Source organism: Triturus cristatus, chromosome 1_2, assembly GCF_964204655.1.
Source record: "Triturus cristatus chromosome 1_2, aTriCri1.1, whole genome shotgun sequence".
Classification (NCBI taxonomy): Eukaryota; Metazoa; Chordata; class Amphibia; order Caudata; family Salamandridae; genus Triturus; species Triturus cristatus.
In genome coordinates, this window is record NC_140580.1 from 572440658 (window position 1) to 572462375 (window position 21718).

At 49.3% G+C, this 21718-nt stretch overlaps 1 protein-coding gene across 7 annotated transcripts in view; it reads right to left on the reverse strand.

The window, feature by feature from the left end:
• Positions 1 to 21718, reverse strand: part of LZTS2 (leucine zipper tumor suppressor 2) — a 647770-nt gene that overhangs the window by 10191 nt on the left and 615861 nt on the right. For all 7 annotated transcript variants that reach the window (XM_085606497.1, XM_085606500.1, XM_085606493.1 and 4 more), the window contains 2 exons: positions 14056 to 14649; positions 901 to 1170 (listed from right to left, as the gene is read on the reverse strand). In XM_085606497.1, coding sequence (XP_085462623.1) covers positions 901 to 1170; positions 14056 to 14649 — 864 coding nt within the window. The remainder of the gene's footprint in view (positions 1 to 900; positions 1171 to 14055; positions 14650 to 21718) is intronic.

A 21718-nucleotide genomic window follows, 5' to 3' on the forward strand; every position in this document is an offset into this window, starting at 1 on the left:
CTAATTGATGCAGCCAGAAGAATCTTAGCAGCCAGTCCTAAAACTCGTGGAAGACATGCAGGTACACTGCCCTTGACTATCCTACCTATTAGTCTTCTTATCCACGTCTGCCTGGTTTGATCCTCACTGAGACTACAGTGGCGATACAGGACGGATGACTGTTTGCCCGCGCCTAGCATTGACTTGCCCGTGCTTTTTCTTCCCAAGATTAATTTCCACCTGGTCCAACATTAACTCCGCCACCAGGTCGTGTTCCAGGATTTACTCTGGTTCACCTAGGGCTGTCAAAATCCCCCCCCCCCCCCCCCCCGTTCTGTCCTGATGAAGACCCGCTTTTGACTACCGAATGGAGCATAGTTTGGGTTGAAACGTCGACGACCACACAAGGCCCAGATCGACCAAGGCTCTGTACAACACAAGAACATTTTTCAACCAACAGAGTCATTGTATTTCCCTAACTATCTGGCCGATTACCCACATGTATATAACTTTCACCACCCTGTATATATTGCACACCACTGAGGACTCATGTCACTTGACCACCTTTTACTTGCAATATTTCACCTGTGTTGACAGCCGTGATTATATTTGTAAAATATATTAATGTTATAATCCTGATAAAACATATGCAGTAGACAGTAATTTGAGTTATGTGCCTTATTGTCTGTGAACATATTTTCTGTGTCTAGGCAATTGAGATACGAGTGTGATAATTAAAAAATGACAGATGCAACACTTAGTGCGCTGACAGAGGTAACCGATAACCCGACAGAACCACTTTTGCCGTTTACTATATACCCAGGTTCTGAGGGACACAGGGTCACCCCATTTTTGTGAGAATATGGTTTGATCCTCCAAGCCGTTCATGAGAGTGAGTGCCAGGAACCCCTTTCTACCTACCTCCCACTTGGTCTCCTCGAGCCGTGGCCCCAGCTCCGTCTGCTCCCTCTCGAAGGAGGCGCACCTCTTCTCCAGCAGCTCCCGCTCCTGCAGCAGCTGGGAGAAGTCCTCCTGCAGCTTCTTCTTCTCCTGCTGCAGCTGGAAGATCTGCAGCTGCAGCACCTGCTGCAGCCGCTGCGCCTTCTGAGAAGCCTGCTTCATCTTGATGGCATAGCTTTGTCGTAGATCCTCCATTTCCTGCTCGCAGCGTTTCTGTTTCTCTTCATAAACCTGTCAAGAAGAAGCAAAGAAAAGGAGGTGAAATAGTCTACTACACATGCTTGTAGAATGATCCGCAAAATGTAGAAGTGGCCATACTTCTACAGAGCTCCACATCTACACTACTGGTCATCATGATGGGTGACACTTTAGATGTCTGCTTTTGGTTTGATGTTTTCCAATAGCATGTCTTTGTGCATCTGAAAAAAATAGACTGATGTGCAGAACAACATGGTTTTAGAGAAGTCTAAACATTTAGAGATGCTGAATTTATTAAGACTATCTTTGACCAGAGGTAGGACAGACATCAGCAATGTTAAGCATTTCTTTTTTCCTTTCTCAAAATATTTTTAAATTAGGAATCCAAACATACACAAGCTTCAGCGTCCTGGTGAACACATTTCTTTAGTCAAGAGTGTGCTCCGCTTCAGCCAGTTAATGACCAATATTTCTTAGTGAAGTGAGATACCTGTTGCACAAAATAACCATAAACAAGTGTATTGTTTTCCAAAGAACCTATTGTAGTTCTGTGCTACCATCCAACACTAACCAGTTATGTTCCCCTGGTGGACTGGGAAATAACAATAAAGGGATGCACTGAAGAGCAAAGAGAACAGCAAAGGGAACAGTCCAAACACGTTTGTCGAGCTAGTGTGGCACGTTTTAGCAGCCCGACTAGTTATGATTGGGTGGTCAATTTCTCTTTGGGGCTGCATTCTTAACAGAGGCCACTGTATAAAAGAAACAATGAAGTCAATGTAATGCACCCATATAAAACATCTAACCTGAAACAGTCCCACATAACAGGTGACTGAGATAGTGTTAGTGAGAGGAAGCAATTATCTCAAGAACTCACAATGACCATCAGAAGAGTAGCCAGCGCCCCAAGTCCACGACTGTGTTATATTCTACTGTAGTAGGTTTGTAGTGCTCTGTAACCCCCAAAGAGAATGTTATGCTCCAAGTAGTATCTTTTGGGTTGAAAGGGGTGCTGGTTGGGGTTTGACTGGCACAGGAAGTGTTGGATTAAGTGTGTGACGTTTGAAGACATGCTTGAAACATGATGCTTAAGCATGAAGTGCTGTGGAGTGTGAGAATGGGCACAGCCATTCATTCCTGTGGATACTTAACCACCTTTACTGCGGTTTGTATAATTTAGAAGCAAATACTAAGGTGAATCAATGGGGTCAGTCAGTGATATACTATAGGGGCAACCGTGGCCTCACCCCCAGGATAACTGTTAAGTAGTCCAAGTAAAGTCCACCCAAGAACAGCAAAAGCACAATCCTGGAAGGTTCAGATAGGCGCTTTTCAAACGCTATGTGATGGACACCCAGGAATGCAATTGTTATACAACCAATTCTACCACAAACTCAGGAGTGGCAAAGTGCAGCCCATAGGAACGGGCAGTACACATTCAGCCATCCACTAGTGCCTGCCCCATTTGAGTGGAAACTTAAGAAAGGCTGTGTTCAATTTGGGTGGAAACTGAAGAAAGAGGGTGTAATCTGCGATTCTGTTGAATGAAGGAATACACCCCGGCCGCTGAGCAAGAGGGGACGGTTGGTTGAGCTGTCAATCAAGGAGTCCATAAGGGGAGTTAAATTAGCAGGAATTCCGACCCTAGCCACCAGGCCCCTGCAGGTCAAAATGGGAAGATAACAGAAAATAACTAGATGAACACGCACAACATAAATTTGAATGTGGTCGTACTCAATTTGTAGCGTGCTCCAAGGGTATCACTATCTGATCACAGAGTGTAAAAATCCAATCCATGAAGCGTTCCCTGATAGGCTCCGTCTCCCTAGGCACAGCAGGGAACCCCCACTCTCCTGGGGTTGTCCTATTATAAAATGTTCAACATAAAAAGCAAGTTCTCCTATGTGAACCAACGATTTTTATTGGTTAATTTAATTTTCCTCTTTATGTTTAAATGTTTTTATTAGCATTTTTTAAAACAACACACAACATTCCAACAACGTCAGCCGTGAAATGCAAGAGACTGTGTCATACATACAATTATGCAATCTAGAAAGGGTATATTGCTCGCAGACAAGGTTGTACATCCGTAGCACTATGAAGGCAAAGAGTACATTGCAATGCGAAAAATACTGCTTTTTATATGAAACCTAAAACTGACACAACCCCCCCAGCCCCGCCCCCGTCTGATGTCCCTTGGCCCCTGACTGTCCAGATCTTGTCTTACCACAAAGATGGCTTTCTTCATGCAGTTGGAGTAGGTTGCAGCTCTTTCCCCAGGTCGGAGAGTTGCAACACCCTCAGGTATTTGGGCTGAGTAATTTCGTTGAATTGTGCTAGGAGCGGTTTTAAAAATGGACGCCATACTTTCTGGAAGGAGGCAGCCGAGCCGCTTAGTGTGGCAGTGATGCGTTCCATCCCAAGGATGTGCCATATGCGGTGAAGCCACCCCACATATGTAGGAGGAGTATTCGTCCCCCAGTGCATCAAGATATTCTGTAAAGCTGAACCTAAAGCCAACCCCATCAGTCGCCCTCTCATACTCTTCAGTGGAAACATAATGGGATTGGGAAGGCCCAGGACCACGTACACTGGGATTCTCGGGATTTCAGTGTCGAACAGTTCATCTATCTCGTCTAGGATTTTGGACCAATAGGAGGACAGCATTGGACACTCCCACAGTTTATGAAGCAGAGTGCACTCGTTAACACAACCCCGCCAGCAGGTGGGACTCCTGTGTGGGTTGCCCTTGTTGAGACACGCGGGTGTTAGATACTAATATGTCACTATTTTCATGGCAGTTTCGATACTTGCTACATTTCGAGCAGTGTGCGTGGCTCTATAATAAATACCGTCCCAATCCTTCCCAGAGAGGTCACCTCCCAGTTCTACCCTCATTGTTTCTGACTCGGGGTTGCTTGTGAACGCGGACCATCCCTGAGCATGTCGTACATTTCAGATATCATCCCATTATCAGTGAGCTTGGTAATTAGCCATTTTTCATATGTGGTCACTTTGCGACACCCCCTGCTCCCTCATCCCGGGCTGGAGAACCCAATGTCGTAGTTGCAAATACCTCAATCTCTCTGACTCAGGGATCCCATACTCTAACCTCAGCTGGGGAAACGAAATTACTTCAGAGAGGTCAAAAAGGTGACCCACCGAGCGGCACGAGGTGTGGCACCACTCCCCAAATGACTTGTCAGACATGCCTGGGTTGAATTTGCTTTTGCCAAACAGGGGGGGATCAGCGGGGAAGTAAAGGTCATGAATTTCTTGGCGGTCGCCACCCCCTCCCAGACCACCATTACTGACTTGGTGACCGGAGAGCCCCGCAAGTCCCGCGGCCGATGTGATCTCCGGAGGAAGGGGACCTTCCATAGCGGGATGCCGGCCAGCTCTCTATCCTGGAAAAGCCACTACTTTACAGACTCCGGCCTTGCCCACTCCACCAAGTATCGCAACTGGGCTGCCTTATAGTCGCTAAAAAGATACGGTATTCCTAGGCCCCCATGTTCCGGGCGCATGTATCCTAGGGCCTTGCTCATCCTCGGTCTTTTCCCGGCCCATAAAAACTGGTTAATTCAGCGCTGCATTGACGTGAGTACTCCAGCGGGGGGCATAACCGGCAAAGTCTGAAACAGGTAAAGTGCTCTAGCAAGTAGGGACATTTTGACCGCAGCTACCCGCCCAAGGAGAGATAAGTGGTGCTTGCTCCAAGCACCCAGATCTTTCACAGCTTGTTGCGACAGCCTAGCGAGGTTCAGCTGAGCCGTTCGTTGAACCGTTGCCGCAAGCTCTAAACCCAGGTAAGGAATTGCATCTGCTCCCTTTATGCCGGCTAGCCAGTCGCCCGTGAATGTCGGTGGAGGCGGGGATGAAGGCACTGTCGAGCCGAGAATCAATGCCAGGGACTTACCCACGTTGACCCGAAAGCCAGATACCAGGTCAAATGCATCCAACTCCTCAAGGAAGGCGGGGAGGGAGAGCCTAGCTTCCGTCAAAGCCGCCAGTACGTCATCTGTGTAGAGGCAAATGGGATGTGTCCCCCCCCCCCCAAATGCATCCCCCTAATCCTAGGATTATCCCTAACCCACTGCGCCAAAAGTTCTATGTAAAGAGCGAACAATAACGGGAACAGCGGGCACCCCTGTCTGGTCCCTCTTTGAATAGCTAAGGGTGCAGAGGAGATGCCATTGACCCTTATGCAGGCAGGCCGTAGGTTTGGCGTAGCAGCAGTCTACCCATTCTCGGAACCTCTCATCTAAGCCGAATTTCGCCAGTGTGTGTCCCAGGAATCCCCAGTCCACCCGATCAAACGCTTTTTCAGCGTCAATCGTCAGCAAGAGAACATCCATTTGCGTTTGATGGGCCTTATCGATAAGGTGGAGTATTCTTTTCATGTTATCACTGCATTGGCGAGTCTGGGTAAAGCTGCTTAATCAGGTTCTATCAAGTTTGGCATGTAAGGGCTCAACCGTGCCGCAAGGATACCCATAAAGGTCTTAAAATCTACGTTTAGGAGAGAAATCAGGCGGTATGAGCCGTATTGTTGCTGGTCTTTCCCTGGCTTGGGCAAGGCCACTATCGCAGCCGCGAGCATGGTGTCTGGGATCGGAGTGGGGACCCCCGAAGGTGTTGAAGAGCCTAGTTAAAATCAGTGCTAGGGTGGAGCAGAATTTCTTGAACAAGAGGGAGGGGAAGCCGCCTGGGCCCGGCGATTTCAGCAGTTTCAGGCGGGAGATCGCTGTGATAACCTCCTCTACGCGAATGGGAGGGTCTAAAGATGCTGCCTGGGTTGGTGATAGGGCGGAGATAGTGACAGATTGTAGGTAGGCTGCGGTGTCGGCCCTGGGCTGGGTGTCTGCTGCGTAAAGCTTCTGATAAAAGTCGCGGAACGCGTGGGCTATCTCGCTATCCCCTCTAACTTCTCCCCCACCTTCCCTCTGTAGCGAGGAAACCTGTGTGCGTTGTCTCTGGGCCCGTAGCCGGTTTGCTAGGAGTCGGCCTGTGCAATCCCCTCCGACATAGTAAGAATGCTTTAGGCGGACCGCTGAATATTCTGCCCTATCCAAATCGAGAGCAGCAAGCTGTGCCCTAACCGCCTTCAATTGCCGTCATACTCTCGGGGCCCCGGTCCTGCTATGCACCCGTTCAAGCTCCTGTACCTGTGCTGACAAAGCGGATCTCACCTCCTTGCGCTCTTTATTATGGGCCGCTGCAACCCCTATAAGCTCCCCCCTTACCACCGCTTTCAATGCCTCCCACAGTGTTGTAATGGCCGTGCAGGGGTGTCATTTATTGTGAGATAATCCTTAATACAGCGAAAAATGTGCTATTCCACCTCCTTATTGTGAAGCATATGTTCCTTAAGCCTCCAGCTTCCATACCTATGGGTGTTTGGGGTCAATGAAACCTGTACCGTCAATGCATCGTGATCTGACAAAGCCATGGGTTCAATGCGTATCTTCCTAACCACAGCATTAACCTCCCTCGTCCCCAGGAAATGGTCTAAGTGGGCATAAGACTTATGAGCATGGGAGTAAAATGTGTATTGCTTCGAAGTGGAGTGGGCTGCCCTCCATATATCCATCAAGCCCACCTCCTTCAGCCATTCCTTCCCATCCCCTTAGAGCTCCCCTTCCTGAAAATAAGATGCGTGCGACCTGTCCATATTGGAGTCCATAACTATATTGAGGTCCCCCCTCACCAGTGTCATGCGCCGCTGCTGCGCCAATATATCCGCCAGTGCAGCTTGGATGAAGTTCTCCTGGCCTGAATTAGGGGCGTTAATGGAACCGACCACCAGGAGTTGGCTTCCGAATTGGAGAGTATAAGCTAATAACCTCCCCTTGAGTTCTGCTACTTTCTCCTTCACCTCCCCCCTGTAGCGTCTAGAGAGGAGGATTGCCACCCCGGCCTTTTTCTCCCCTAGCGAGGAGAAATATTGGAGGGGAAAGGCCAGAGATCGCATGCAGTGGGTATCTTTAGGGAGGAGGTGTGTCTCTTGTAAGAGACATACATCCGCCTCCGCCTTTTCAGCAGGTTGTTAAGCCCCTTTACATTAAGCGTGAGGATTTTCACAGTCGCCATGGCAAAGGGAGAGGGAAACAATACCTTCTAAGCTGAACTCAAAGTGTGGGCAGAGCACCCAGCCTAGTGGGTCGTTGTTGAATAGCGGGGGTTCGCCAGAGGTAATACGGAAACTTTGTCATGATGTCGTCGGGACACCTCATTAGATTGTGCACCTGTGGATCATGGATATCAGACTTTACTCCCCCCCACCGTAACTCCAACTCACCCAACAGTAAAAATCACACTAAATGTCCAGAAGCCGCAGCACTCAGCCGCGTCCTCTTGGTGAAACAGTTTGTGGAGCGCATCTGTGGCCAACGGAGCACCCCCCGCCCGCCAGCCTGCCCACCGCCCCATGGCTTGCTGTAGTTCACTTATCTGACCCCGGAGCAGTTCAGACGCCAGCCCCAAGTCCGGTTTCTGCCGTAAGGGAGACCAGCACAGCTCGACGCTCCAGCCCCAATGTTTCTGGGTTGGGCATCGAGGGGGTCCCCGAGCAACTCTGGCCACCCACTCTTTGCCACCTCTCCCGGTGGTTTTTCCTGTCTTGGCTCGGACCCTCCTCCGACTGAGGCTGTTCTAAGTCCAGGATCTGACACACCTCCTTCAAGGAGCGGATTTGGCGTAGTTTGCCATCCCATTTGAAAATGATTGCGGAAGGGATGCCCCCACGAGTAAGAGACACCCTAGTTGCGAAGGTGTGTCGTAACCGGACGAAAGTCTCTCCGCTTTTGAAGAGTGGAGGCCGCCAAGTCCTTATATAGGGCATCCGTGTGCCCCCTGATGACCAAAGGATGTACGTCTCGTGCTCTGTGCAGGATGAGCTCCTTGAGCTGGAAATCCGGCAGGAAGGCCAAGATGTCAGGAGGCGGCGCCGGGGACCTCCGCTGCAGGACAATTCTGTGGGCCCTGTCAATTTTGATAGCGAAGTCTGCTGACTCTTGCAGCACATGGCGAAACAGATCTTGGAGGTACCCAGTGATGTCCTTGTCGTCGTCACCGAAGGGGACCCCCCTCACCCGTATGTGGTTTCTACAAGAGCGGTTTTCCAAGTTCTCCACATGAGCCTGGAGGTCGATTTGTTGGGCCTGCAAGCGAATCACTTCTTGCTGCAATTGTTCAACTTCCTCTTCGCAAGATTGTTCATGATACTCCATGGTCCCAAGCCTTTCGCCCACCGCATCTTCCACTGCGCACTTCCTTCATCTCGTCGGTAAACTCTTTTTTGAAGACATGGAGATCGTCTTTCAGGGCTGAGAAGAGCTGGGACAAGAAGGCCCTTGTGACTGTCTCGTCTGCACTCTTCACCTCTTGTCCCCCGGAATGAGCTGGGGAGGTGTGGCCCCCTCCACCAGCCGCACCCGGCATTTTAGCGAACAGGTCCTTCACAGTCCTATCATCCTTCCCCTTTTCCTTCTCCTTCTTTCCCCGCATGGTGGACATGGCGAGGTTGCAGCTGGGGGGGCAAGAAAGCCGTCGATATGCAGGGATCTCCCCTTAGACAGGGCGCAAGGGGCTTGTAGCACGTGTCCTCCACTCGCTATGGGGGTGGGGGTCGGCAGCAGATCATCAATCAGACTCCCAACGTCTGTACTGTCTTTGGGTTGGGAGCGCTGCGGGGTACACCAGGACGAAGGCCTCGGGCCGCCGCAGTCCACCTCCAAGACCAGACGAGGCGATGCTTGTCTCGTTAGCCGGCCGCCGGGGTACCCCAGTTAGGAGTGCGCCTAGTCAGGGGAGTGGGCTCTCAAGACACACCACAGGGATACTCCAGCCTCAATTGTGCCTCCCACGTGGTGAGCCTCCCGACCCGGTGAGAGTCCTTTGGGTTAGGGCCTCGACACAGGGCAGCCCGAGCTGGGCCGGTGCTAGGCAGGGTGTTGGCTCCTCCGAGGCGTGCAGCAGTGCTCCCCCTCAGGTGCTGTGATGTGACGTCGAAGGAACCCTAGCTGCCGAGGTGCCAACGCCGGGCGTACCCCGCTCAGCAATGCATCAGGGCACAGGCGGCTTCCTGGTAGGCCACGATCCGGCCTACACCTACTCCTCATGATGGGCCCCGCGTCTCTTGCTCCTGAGTGCAGCCAGAGTCTACATATGGGCCCTTCAGCAACGTTCCCAGGAGTCCCAAATCAAACGAGCAGGGCCCACCCAGCACAGTCCGGCGGCGTGGACGCCAGGCCCCTCGGCCCTCCAAGAGGTCGGCAATGTGCAGAAGCGCTCAGTGTGGGTGCAGGCTCTCCCCGGTGTAGGAGGGGCGCAGGGGCCACCAGGCCGCTCACCTCCAGCTCCGCGGACATAGTCTCCACCCGCTGTAGCAGCGGCTTCACCGTCTGGAGCTCCCCAGACAGCACCGGGCCAGCCGCCCCCGGGATCACCAGCACTCCCGTTCCGCTGGTCTCGGTGCCCCCCCCAGCCACGGGGGGTGTCCGCCTTACTGCCCCAGTGAGAGCGAGGTGCCGGTAGGCCACAGGACCCCACAGGCGCCCCTCTAAGGCACCTTCAGCTCGCCAGCCGCCTACCCGGACTTGACTCTAGGTCCGAGCCGCCACCTTGGAGTCGGGTGCTCTGTGCGGGGAGTTGCTGTTTCCTGTGTGCCAGGTGACTAAATACGGCAAAAGAGCTTGCCAATGGGCTCCCGCCACCGGTCTCTACCCCTCCAGGGGTCTACAGCTCTTGAACAGCGCCGGGAAGCGCCAGGCCGGCAGACGGGGATCTGGAGACGAGCGAGCTGCGTCCTACACGCTCGCCATCTTGGCCACGCCCCCTAGTTATCCTCTTTGAGTATTCTTCAACATGTCGCTTAATGTCAGCCATGGAATGTGAACAAGGCTGTGTGGTATGGAACAATCATCCATCCCATCCCGTTGCATTTCGGGCACCCCGCCCTTCGTCAGGGGTTAATTCCACACAAAAAAAATATGACACTATCATGACAAAACCATACTCTCTTACAAGTTTCAGTGAGCCTAAAACCCCCAAATCAGTTGGGTCACCTGTGAACCTCAAGCGATGTTCTGACCCTGTGACTTTTGCAGAGCTAGCGAACTGTCTTTGGTACAAGAAGAGTTAGCAGGAATACCTACAGAAACCTGTGACCGTGGACAAAACTGAGAAGGAAAGCAGTCCAAGTGAGACAAGATCATGCCCCATGAAAGATGCACAGATTAAACTCTGTGACTTCTTTGAAGACAAAGCGATTTATCAGATGGCGCCCTGGGAATTCTATGGCCTTGTAGTCTGTCTCCTAGTGCTGTGGGGTATGGTTCAGTCTGTTTAAGCTCTCTGCTTGTATATTCTAAGGTCCTGCTCAATGCCCACCTTCACAGATGTATTGTTACCTTACAGCAAGTGGGATGGGGAAAATTTGGGCACCCTCCTTGTTGACGCCAAATATCATCTTCACAGCCATGAATGAGCGCTCCTGTTCGTAACTGATGGAAGCGCAGCCATTAACACCATAAACGTGTTCAACTTCAGAAAGGTTGAAACTATTGTTCCTTTTTGAGGGATTGTGAGGACAGGCACACACAGCAGATTCAAGGTACATCCCTTCCACGCTAAGAAGGATGAATCTGCAATGATTCCAAACTTTCAAAGTGCGCACTGTAAAAATCCTGCCTCGTTGATCAAGTAATGAGGTCAATTGTACGCTGCACTCCTGGTTTCAAAACCAAGGCAATGGGGCTGCAAGGGTCTGAGTTACACTGAGTCTGGACAAAGGATGCCACGGCACTAAGAGTTCTGAAGCTCTAGCAGCAAGTGCGAAAATGTTAAAATTTATTTTCGGACGGCTAAAATCCATTTATGAGGGAAGAAAATACCTTCCCTATGTCTCAATATATCTATTTCAAGGGGAACGCATGGAGTTAGCGCAAAAGTATTAAGATTTGTTCACAGGGAGGCGGACTCCGGAGACTATGGCCTGCACCTGATGGAGGCAGAGACAGACAAGCACAGGGTCGGAAGCGGTCACCATAGGAGAGGTGCGCGCCACCGCTATAGAGGTGTGCATTGGCAGAGACTGTGATATTGGTAAATACCCTCTCATAGCCAATTTAAGGCATTATAGGAACACCTGATAATGAAACCCCCTGGAATGAAGATCAGGCAGCGTGGCTGTGGCAGATACAGTCATGGGAGAGGCAGAATGTACTGCCAGGTTGTAATGGTTTCTCGTATAAGGTGCACAGAACAGTGCCCCGTCACTTCCCTTCACTGGAAATGACAGTCCCACAGGCTGAATGAAAGGGCTCCTACTAACGTTGTTTATGTAAAACTGCTGGCGATGCCTCCGCCGGAAGTCGCCCTCACACCTTCTCGTGAAGACAATAAGCTATTAAAAGGAACTGATGTCATTTCCCAGATCCCACAAGGGCGTCCAACTCACCAGGAAGGGATCTACAAGATGGACGATGGCTTGAAAACTTAATAGTGCTTAGAAGGGTAATCTGTACCTAAACCGCCGTTATACAGAACAAATAAATACGTTTATCAAATAAATAAAATGCATTCCAGAGTTTGCAATACGACGTGTTAATCTAGTAACATTACAACTGTTTCCCCTCGGAACAGCTTGTCTTTTTACCATCATTTATAAAGGTTTTTAATACGAGCACAAATTGTATTTTATATTCAGTTTTTAAGTGTACGAGAATAAGCTCTATTAAGCTAAGGCCTGGGTAGCGTGAAGGGGAATGTGGCAGGTTTCCCTCATTCGAGGAAGGAACTCCCGTCTAAAAAACATTGAAAAATGTCAGCTTCATCTGTGATGTTCACAAAAAACGAGATTTCTAAAAAAAAATTAGAGTACTTCACGAAGGGCTCAGTCACAAAATAGGTGTTGAATGTTCAAATCACAGAACTGCCTTTTTGTGGGGGGGGTTTGAGATCGCATTTTGAGTTCACTGCTTAGTGCACGTTGGGTGTTTTCATTACATACAACGGGACTGCACAAATTGGCAAAAACGAAATCGCTTTTCCCCTCTCTGAATAAATGTACAATTCTTTCCAATTTATCCCTTTAAGTAGGTCTATTTCGGGATCAACAAATTCGCCTTCTCATAGTCCCAGTAAGAAATGTTCTTTTTTAAGCGTGTGAGATGTCTTTGGTAGTAAGTAAAGGCACTGCTTAGCACAAACACCTTTCACCACCATACTTTGAAAGCAGGTTTCTGGAGGTGGCAATGTCTGGGAAGAATGTTTCTGCATATTTGTTGTCTAGTATTTTGTTGTGGTGATGCTGTTTTTTGGTGCTGCTGAGTTTTCGTGCAATATGAGTTGTTGTGTTACGTTGTTTTGTGTTGTGCCCGATCATGTTGTAATGATGTTATTACACTGTCTTGTGTATGTTATTGTGCTGTTATGTTTTGATGTTTATTTTCTATTTGTCAACAAATGCAGCTACATTTTCAGCTAAAAGCAGCACATGCTTTCAAGTCTTGACAAGCAACCATCTACTACAATCTGAGCAAGTAAAATCTCACTGATCCAGCCCTTCACATATTTAAGACACTAGTCAGCCCAAACCTGTGGCAGCGACTGTCTTAAATTAGCAATTGCAGTGATCAATTTAAGTGCGAGGGCATTAGCCTAGGATAGTTCACGGGTTTGCTTTCTATTGGGTTTTATGGACTTTACTATGCCCACTGTGCAACAGATCACTAGAAGACACATTTCCTAATTTTGGTGGGAAGCAGGAACTTGTCTTTATGTCATTATTTTGGATGGAGAAAAAAAGCTAAGATATTGCCACACATATTAATGGTGTATTCAGATTCATTTACATGCAAGCATTGTACCTTCTGTGCATTTTCTTTCTAAGAGCAAAACATTGCAAAGGATTTTACTGTTACAATTAAAGAGAATTAACTGTGTCTAGCAGAGTAATTCTATACTTCATTTTGGCCCGATAGCTCAGATTAGTTAAAATTCAGGAGACATTAAAGATGAAGAACCCCGAGGTAACTCTGCACAGAACTGAATGTGACATATCTAAAATCTGCTTAGTGAAGGGGACACACGCTAGGAGCATCAGGAATTTTGGACATTTTATCAGAAGATATTTTTCCCAAAGGCTATAATTTTGGAAGTACATGTTCACAACCAACCAACCATAAATCTCTTTCAAAGCTCAAGAAGGCTACACTAAATGTACATTAAATCGTATTAATAAACCTAAACCCTATTTCTGCAACTTGCTAGTAAATTTATTAACATAACAGAAAACAGTAATTTCAGAGCGAGACACACATTTATAAATGTTATGCCTGTGCCCTTTACATAGGTCACTCACATGCACCTGGTAGGGTGCCTACACATTCAAACCAGTCACGTGCTCAGACTACCCAGGCACTCACGTTGCTCACACTCACAGACTGCACTTTCAGACCAGCTGAACCCTCTGGAGAGACTCACAGCTCGCCACTTGCCTTCACTAGACACCTGCACAGTCAGGGTGCCTGCACACTTGCCACCGAATCCTTTGGCCGTCTTTTTTCCCAGGTTGCGGATGCTTACCTGCACATTCTGGATCTAGGCAAACAGACTGCACAAACACTCAGCTCTCAGGCACACAAGGAGTGCCTGCACCCTTTGGTGAACTCCAACCTCCGGCTACTCTCAGATTCAGGCCAGGCCCACATGCAGAACATACTCAAAACCAAGTTACCCACACTACCAGGCTGAATGGAATTGTTTCTCGCAACACCTTCTTGTCACCTGGAGTCTTCGATCTGCTCAACCTGCTGTCACGTTTACACCATTATCTGGGCCATTGCCACATTCAGGCTTCCTGCCGACTGAGGGACGGAATCTTGAATGCGGGAGGTAATTTCAGTCTCTTACCTGGCATATTGCGGCCTCGTTTTCATCAAGGTTGTCCCGTAGCTGCTGTAGTTCCATCTCTCGTTCACGAAGCTTCTCCTCCAGCTCATGAATAAGAACCTCGTCACTGTTCACAGGAGACCGGTCGCAAGACCCACTGTCCGATGATGGGTTCCCCCTCCCATTCAAGGACCCTGTGCTCTTGCTGGAAGACGAGCGCCCACTGTCCGAGTTTGAGGGGCCTTGCAATCCTCTCACCCCTCTCTCTGGGACCCCGTTCATAGTACTATGGCCGTCCAATACCGCATGCCCAGCGGAGGCGCTGGCTGGCTCCTGGTGGTGGCTGCAGCTTGTACTGTAGGTGGGCAGGCTAGACAATGAGTTCCGTCCCGAGTCCGACAAGTTGCCCGAGTGAGTGCTGGTCCTGCAGCTGAAGGAGTTGTGTTTTTCAGGGCCGCCCAAGGAATTCCCTCCTAAGAGCAGGGTGAGGCTTCCTTGGCTCTCCGTCAGGACCGCCCCGGTAGGACGTGGCACCATGTACTGCATTGACGTTTTTCTGTTCTTGGGGACCACTGGCTTGAAAGCTGTAGGCCTTATCAAGGTCTTCTCGATGTTCTGCAACACAGAAGAAACAATTACACAGTGACCATAAATCGACTCGGTGCAATGCTCCAAAACGACAATACACAAACGTCTAATGGCAATTGAAGCTCTGAGGGATGCTCATGCTGCAACGAGTATCACAGCTGAAAGTTTACACATTACGATAGAAAGTTCTAGATTTTTTAAAAAACTGAAATACACTCTGCCCCGATGCTCTGAGCAGTTTCTTCGCTGCAGGACTTAACGATTGCAGGATCAGGACAGCTTCTGTAGCCTTAACACAGGCCAGCCTGCAAATGCACATTATTTCTTAATGAAAAAGCACAGCTTTTTTTAAATAGGGCACCTACTTCTGCGAGGTCAAAGGAGAGGTTTGCCTCAGCGTGCATGGACATTAACTCCAAAGCCCGGGAACGCACCCAGCAAACAGAAACTAATCACTGCTGGATAATCCCTCCTGTCCGACAAGCTCGATGGCAATGCCTGCCCTCTGACCCCACAATGCCCACTAAACCGACAACGTGAGAAAATGACACACAAAAAACTTACCTCGAATTTGCAGAGGAATATATATATATATATATATATATATATATATATATATATATATATATATATATATATATATATATATATATATATATATATATATTTAATTATTTGCACAAGTTCCCGTGTCCAATGTAGACACGAGGGAACATCGCCAGCCTGCCTGGTAGTAGGCAGAGACAAGCTGCCGAGGAGCGCGGAACAGGGAAGGGGCTTCTTGGCCGAGAGACCGCGACGCCTCGGAATGCCGGGTTGGATACTTTTCTCATGATAAAAGGCCTGACAAGTGCCGCATTCCTCGCAGCCCCCCCCCCCCCGCTCTTCCCCACAGAAAGGTATGAAAGCCTCCTTAGAATGCGCTCTGCTCCGTGATGTAAGCGCCGAGGTATCCCAGCAGATTAAAGGATTTCTGGCTGGCGCAGGAGGAGTTTAGCAGCACTGACAGACCACCTCGGCTGCTGCCGGGCCTCCCTCTACTGATATGTCATATTGTCCATGATATAACAGCGCTACTATTATTATACCTATGTCGTCAGAGCAGTATGGCTTCAATAACAGCAGTGGCATCATGCCACAGTACCCTCCAGGCGCCCTTGCCTCATAATCCTGCTAACTCCATTCACAGTAATTCAATTTGGCATGAAAAATGTTAACATTTGGGGACAAAATGGGAACGGAGTAAAGGGGAAACTGTTAACGTATATTCAATGTTGGTAAGGTACAGACCAATGTTATCAGATTTGTATCATACAAGTTGGTTTTTGCGGCGATGACCTCCTCTAACAATCGTTTTCCAGTTCAGAGCTCAGGGGAGAATGTCAAAGTCTGTGCGTCAAAAGAGCTGAGCAACAACACTCCTCACCCACAGCATGACCAACATCTGTGCGGGGCATCGAGTCATCCAAACCATCCTCGGACAGGGAGCCACAGGTGGAGTCTTGGAAGCAATGGAGCAGTGCTCTAAAAAATGTATAACACTCCCACGAGTGCCAAGAAACCCAAGGGCAGACCTAAAAATGCAGTGATCTTTGTAGGAGCGAGGTGCATGGTGTACATCCTCAGGGTGGTAATGGGTGAGAATGGCAAGGACCTGTTAGCACAATATCCCCCCTTCCCCTCCCCAATCACCCCAACAAGGAGATATGCCAGACAAAGAGGGTCACAAAAGCAAGAGGAGAAACACCCAATTATAGTTCATTTCCTGCCCTGTAAAACATGTGAATGTGGCACACTTCTTTCATTATTCCATTATATTTATTTGTCTCTCTTTCGACAAGATTTCTGTACATTCTGAACCATATAGATCTTTACGCCCCGCAGATTTGGCTGCTTAAGTGTCGCAAAGAACATTGCCGGCCCAGTGGTGTAATGCAAAATGATGAGCCCCCCTGAAGAATGTGATGAGGGGCCTCCGAGTCTCCCATATCTCACAGATATATATTGGCCTTCAGCTGAATAGGGCCCCCCTGATGTTTGGGGGGGGGCTCTGAATGGTTGCCCCCCTCCCCCTGCAGAGGCTGGCGTTACGCCCCTGGCCCTCTGCCCCATTATGCCTTTGAACAATCAGTGCCATGAATTGTTCTGAGCACAGAATGTGAGACTTGCATTCAGTGCCTGCACACCCACCCCTGTGGTGTCTGTAGACGCGATTTGTAGGAGAGGCACACAGTGAACCACAGATAAAACTTGCGGGGCTGCCTGCAAAAGGCACTCTTGAAATGAGCGCGTGTATATGTCTGTATTCATATATATGTATGTGTGCTGAAATGTTTAAATATGGCTTCGTACAAATACAACCTCGTGAGTCGCAGTATGTGCTCAGCTGCAGGCGCCTTCTAACAACATACGGGGCCTTCTTCAGAATGTATGTGCTTCAGCACTGTTCTCCTATGTGCCCAGAGACTAAGGACCATCAACCATGCAGGGTGATTGACAGCCAGGATCAGGCAATGAGTAAGGGCTGATGCAATTTTTCAAAAAGGTCAGCACGGGTCACCAGAGGCAGAGCCCATCCAATCACTGGTCTCATGAATGAAGAAAGAAGTAGTATGAACAAGTAGTAAAGCAGGCTACTAAGATAGCTGTTTACTTTGTCATTTCTACTCATTGTCCTATACGTAGCTCCTCAGTGGCAAACAGCAGGCTGAAGAGAGGCTACCGATGAAACAAGGGGCCAATGCTGTGATGTCAAGGGTAACGCACAGACACAGACTGCCATGACTCACCGGTTGGGCCTTTTCGGTCCAGAAAGACGCCCATAGCTCTTCTAATACGGATTGGTTGTAGTAGTGTAACTCTGCTACTGAAGCTACATTGACCTGCTAACTATGTACCCACACCGTGACATGCAGCACACACTGCTTTTTAGGTCTGACCTAAAGACAACTTTGAGAGTCTTTAACAGTCTCATGTTTTCTAAAAAAAAAATAACAGAAACACACACATGTATACATACACCCACATGTTTTATTTCTGCCTTATTCCTCCATTCGTCTGTTCAAGAGTCATACATTTTTTTACTCCACCCACAGCATTCAGCATAAGGCAAGGCACCATTCCACTTCACTCACTGGCAGCCAGTACTTTGCCTGTTCACATGTGCACAGCTGTCTGAAAAGGAGTGCACTTTAGTCAAATGGCTTGTGTTCTGCTGAGTTACAATTTTTTTTTTTTTTATTATAGTTGATATTTTTGCATATTGCACATGCTCGCAAAAACACACTGAACGCTGGCAAAGGCCAGACCTATTGGCTATGCCAATGCCTGCTCTTTCTGTATTCCCCACACGGCTCCTCCAGTACCAACATAGTCTCGTCTACAGCCTGCCCTAATGCAGTATCCAAATCCTGACAAACTAACCTAATTTTGATTCAACACTCCCTGACGTCTTCGTCCTTGGAACCCTCCACACAGCTCCACCCCTGCACCAGAGCGCTGCCCAGCCTGTTTCATCCTCATGTCCAGACAGCTAAGCCGAAGCACATTAATCCGACGAGCAGCACCCTCAGCTTTTCTAGCCTTGGGTCCCTGTCCTCCTCAGGCGGAATAGGACAAGGCAAGTGGATCCTAGGAGCATAAATACTGAAAGAAATGCCTCCCTAGTAACTTTTACAACATTAACCATAGGGCCAACGAATCGACCAGCAGTACCAAATGAAAGAATCACAACTTTGCTTTAGTTCTTGATCATTCTATAAAAGTGGCCTATTTAGTTCACGCTCAAAAGCTAACAGGTAAAAACATTTTTTTCCCGGAGAAAAGATAACATCTTATCTGTGCAATAAGCATAAGACAGAAGGGAGAAAACCATACCCCATGGACACCGTGTGCTTGGTTGGTGTCTAACAGACACGCTTAAGTGTGGGATTCTGCTCTGTAGTGGTTGGGTCCTCTAATCGGCCGGCGTTGTGGTAACTGAGTCTTACCCACCCGCATCTGAGCCTAGTCAACACAAACATAATGTGATGACTGGATGTGTGTTGTGGTACCTGAAATATTATCCAACTGCATCTGAGCCAACTCAGTGCAGGACGTGCGGATGTCCTGTACGGACTAGGCTCAAATGCTGGCGGATAATGTCTCAGCTACCAGGACGCTGACCAGCCGGAGTAACCTACCACTGCACGTAGTCTCCTGTACTGACGAGTTTCAGTCAGACAACGATGGGCAACAAGGAACTGAACACTGTGTGAGGGCGACTCACACCAACTAGGCTTAGACACCAGAGGGGAATGACTCAGCACAATACCTGCTGCCAACAAATGACCCTTTGGCAGATGAACTGACAGAATGTCATTTTTTTAAAGATGAGACATCAACTCATCCTGAGGAGACCCTAAAGTCAACAACAGTCGAAATGAGTCTGCATCTCTTCATGAAGGTCCAGGTCACCACTGATGAACAGACAGAGGCACAATATGAACATTTGTAGATAGCATTGCTCCTAAGGATTTCTTTCGTACCCTTCCACTGGTATTCAACATGATACAGAAAAACGGCTTACACAATCAATCGAAGCATTTGTAGAGCGCACTACTCACCCGTGAGGGTCTCAAGGCGCTAAAGGGGGGGGGGGGAGGGGTGAGGGGAATTGTTGCTACTGCTAGATCAGCCAGGTCTTGAGAAGTCTTCTGAAGGTCAGCAGGTCCTGGGTCTGTCGCAGGTGGATGGGGAGGGTGTTCCATGTCTTGGGGGCGAGGTGGGAGAATGATCTGCCGCCGATGGTCGGTCGGTTGTGCATGGAACGAGGGCGAGGTCGGCGGAGCGAAGCTGGCGGTTCAGGGTGTAGAAGGTGAGTCGTTTGTTGAGGTATGCTGGTCCGGCGTTGTGGAGTGCTTTGTGAGCGTTGGTGAGGAGCTTGAAGGTGATCCTCTTGTTGACAGGGAGCCAGTGTAGGTCTTTCAGGTGGGCAGTGAAGTGGCTGTGGCGGGGGACGTCGAGGATGACGCGTGATGAGGCGTTCTGTATGCGTTGAAGTCTTTTCTGTAGTTTGGCCATGGTTCCCGCATAGAGGGCGTTGCCGGAGTCGAGCCTGCTGCTGACGAGGGCCTGGGTGACCGTCCTTCTTGTTCCGGTGGGGATCCATCTGTAGATCTTGCGAAGCATGCGGAGGGTGTTGAAGGAGGAGACGGCGTTGACTTGCTGGGTCATTTAAAGTGATGAGTTCAGGATGAACCCCAGGTTGCGTGCGTGGTCGGTGGGTGTCTGTGCAACTCCCAGCACGGCCAGCCACCAGGAGTCGTCCCAGGTGGATGTTGAGGTCGTGTGATCGGACTAGGTTGGCGAGCGGTGCCATGTAGACGTTAAAAAGGGCCGGGCTGAGGGATGATCCTTGGGGTCCCCACTGGTGATCTTGGTGGCTTTGGATCGGAATGGGGGAAACGGACTCTCTGGGTTCTGCCGGTGAGAAAGGAGGTGATCCAGTCCAGGGCTTTGACGAGGATCCCCGCGTCATGGAGGTGTGTGCGTAGGGTGTGGTGGCAGGCGGTGTCGAAAGCGGCCGAGAGGCCCAGGAGGATGAGGGCCACAGTTTCGCCTTTGTGCAGCAGGGTCCTGATGTCGTCTGTGGCATCGACGAGGTCGGTTTCGGTGCTGTGGTTGCTGCAGAATCCGGATTGGGTCGGGTCTAGGGTGTTATTCTCCTCGAGGAAGTGGGTCAGTTGCCTGTTGACAATCTTCTCAATGACTTTCGCCGGGAACGGGAGCAAGGAGATAAGCCAGAAGTTCTTGAGGTCCTTTGGGTCTGCCTTGGGTTTCTTGAGTAGGGTGTTGATCTCGGCGTGTTTTCAGCTCTCCTGGAAGGTGGCAGTCTCGAAGGAGCTGTTGAGGATCTTCCGGAGATGAGGTGCGATGATGGCGCTTGCCTTGTTGAAGATGTGGTGGGGGCAGGGGTCTGATGACGAGCCGGAGTGGATGGTGTTCATGATTTTGATGGTGTCATCGTCGTGGACGTGGTTTCGGGAGAGCAGGAGGCCGGTGTGGCTGGGGGGCTGTGAGTGTGAGGTGTCGGCAGCTGTCCGGGGAGTCTGGGTGTTGAAGCTATCGTGGATGTCTGCAATCTTGCGGTGGAAGAAGGTGGCTAGAGAGTCGCAGAGGTCTTGTGACAGCGGGATGTCGTTGGAGCTGGAGTTGGCGAGTTCTTTCACGATGTTGAAGAGCTCTTTGCTGTTGTGTGCGTTGTTGTTAATGCGTTCCTTGAAGGAGGTCATTTGGTAGTTCAAATGAGTTGGTGGTGCTTGCGACTGGTGTTCTTGAGGGCAGCGCGGTTGTCCGGTGTCTGTTCGTGGTGCCACTCTTCTCAAGTCTTCGTCAGGTCTGCTTGGATGCCTGGAGGTCGGTGGTGAACCAGCTGGCCCTTCTGTCGGTGCGACTGTTTGAGGGTTTCTGGATCGGAGCAAGAGTGTTGGCGCAGTCATCAATCCATTGCCTGAGGTTGCGGGCAGCTGTGTCGGTGGGGTTGGTTGGTGGGTCTCGGGCGAGGGTGGTGATTAGCTGGTCTTCGGTGACCTTGTTCCAGCTGCGGTGGGGGATTCGTTGAGGGTGGTTGTGCGTGGTGTGTTTCTTGAAGGAGAAGTGGCTGCAGCGGTGGTCGGTCCAGTGGAGTCCACAGAAACAAAATATTCTGTTGCATTGTTACCAAGCTGATTGACTGGTTCTATACAAAATATTTTTGAATAATTTCGCATAGATTAAAATGTAATGGAAATTGGTTTAAAAACCAACCACTCACACTGCTTTCATGTGTGCCGACGTTTTTCTTCCTTCTATTTTATGCACCTGAAATTGTTGAGTTGTTATTTTTTCTCTGAAAAAATAGTTCTCACTAATTAATATTTAAACTTGAAATAAATAGACTAATTGTATAGAATGCTCAAGATGTTTAGCAACTTTGTGATTTTTTTCACTTGGCGTTACTGATTGAGTTGTTTGATTACTGTTGGAAATGATACTCGTTCGGTATTTCGATGATAGAATGTCGGTAAATAAGCATTTTAAACCTAACCCTTGCTGTCATTTCTCCTTGCTACACTTT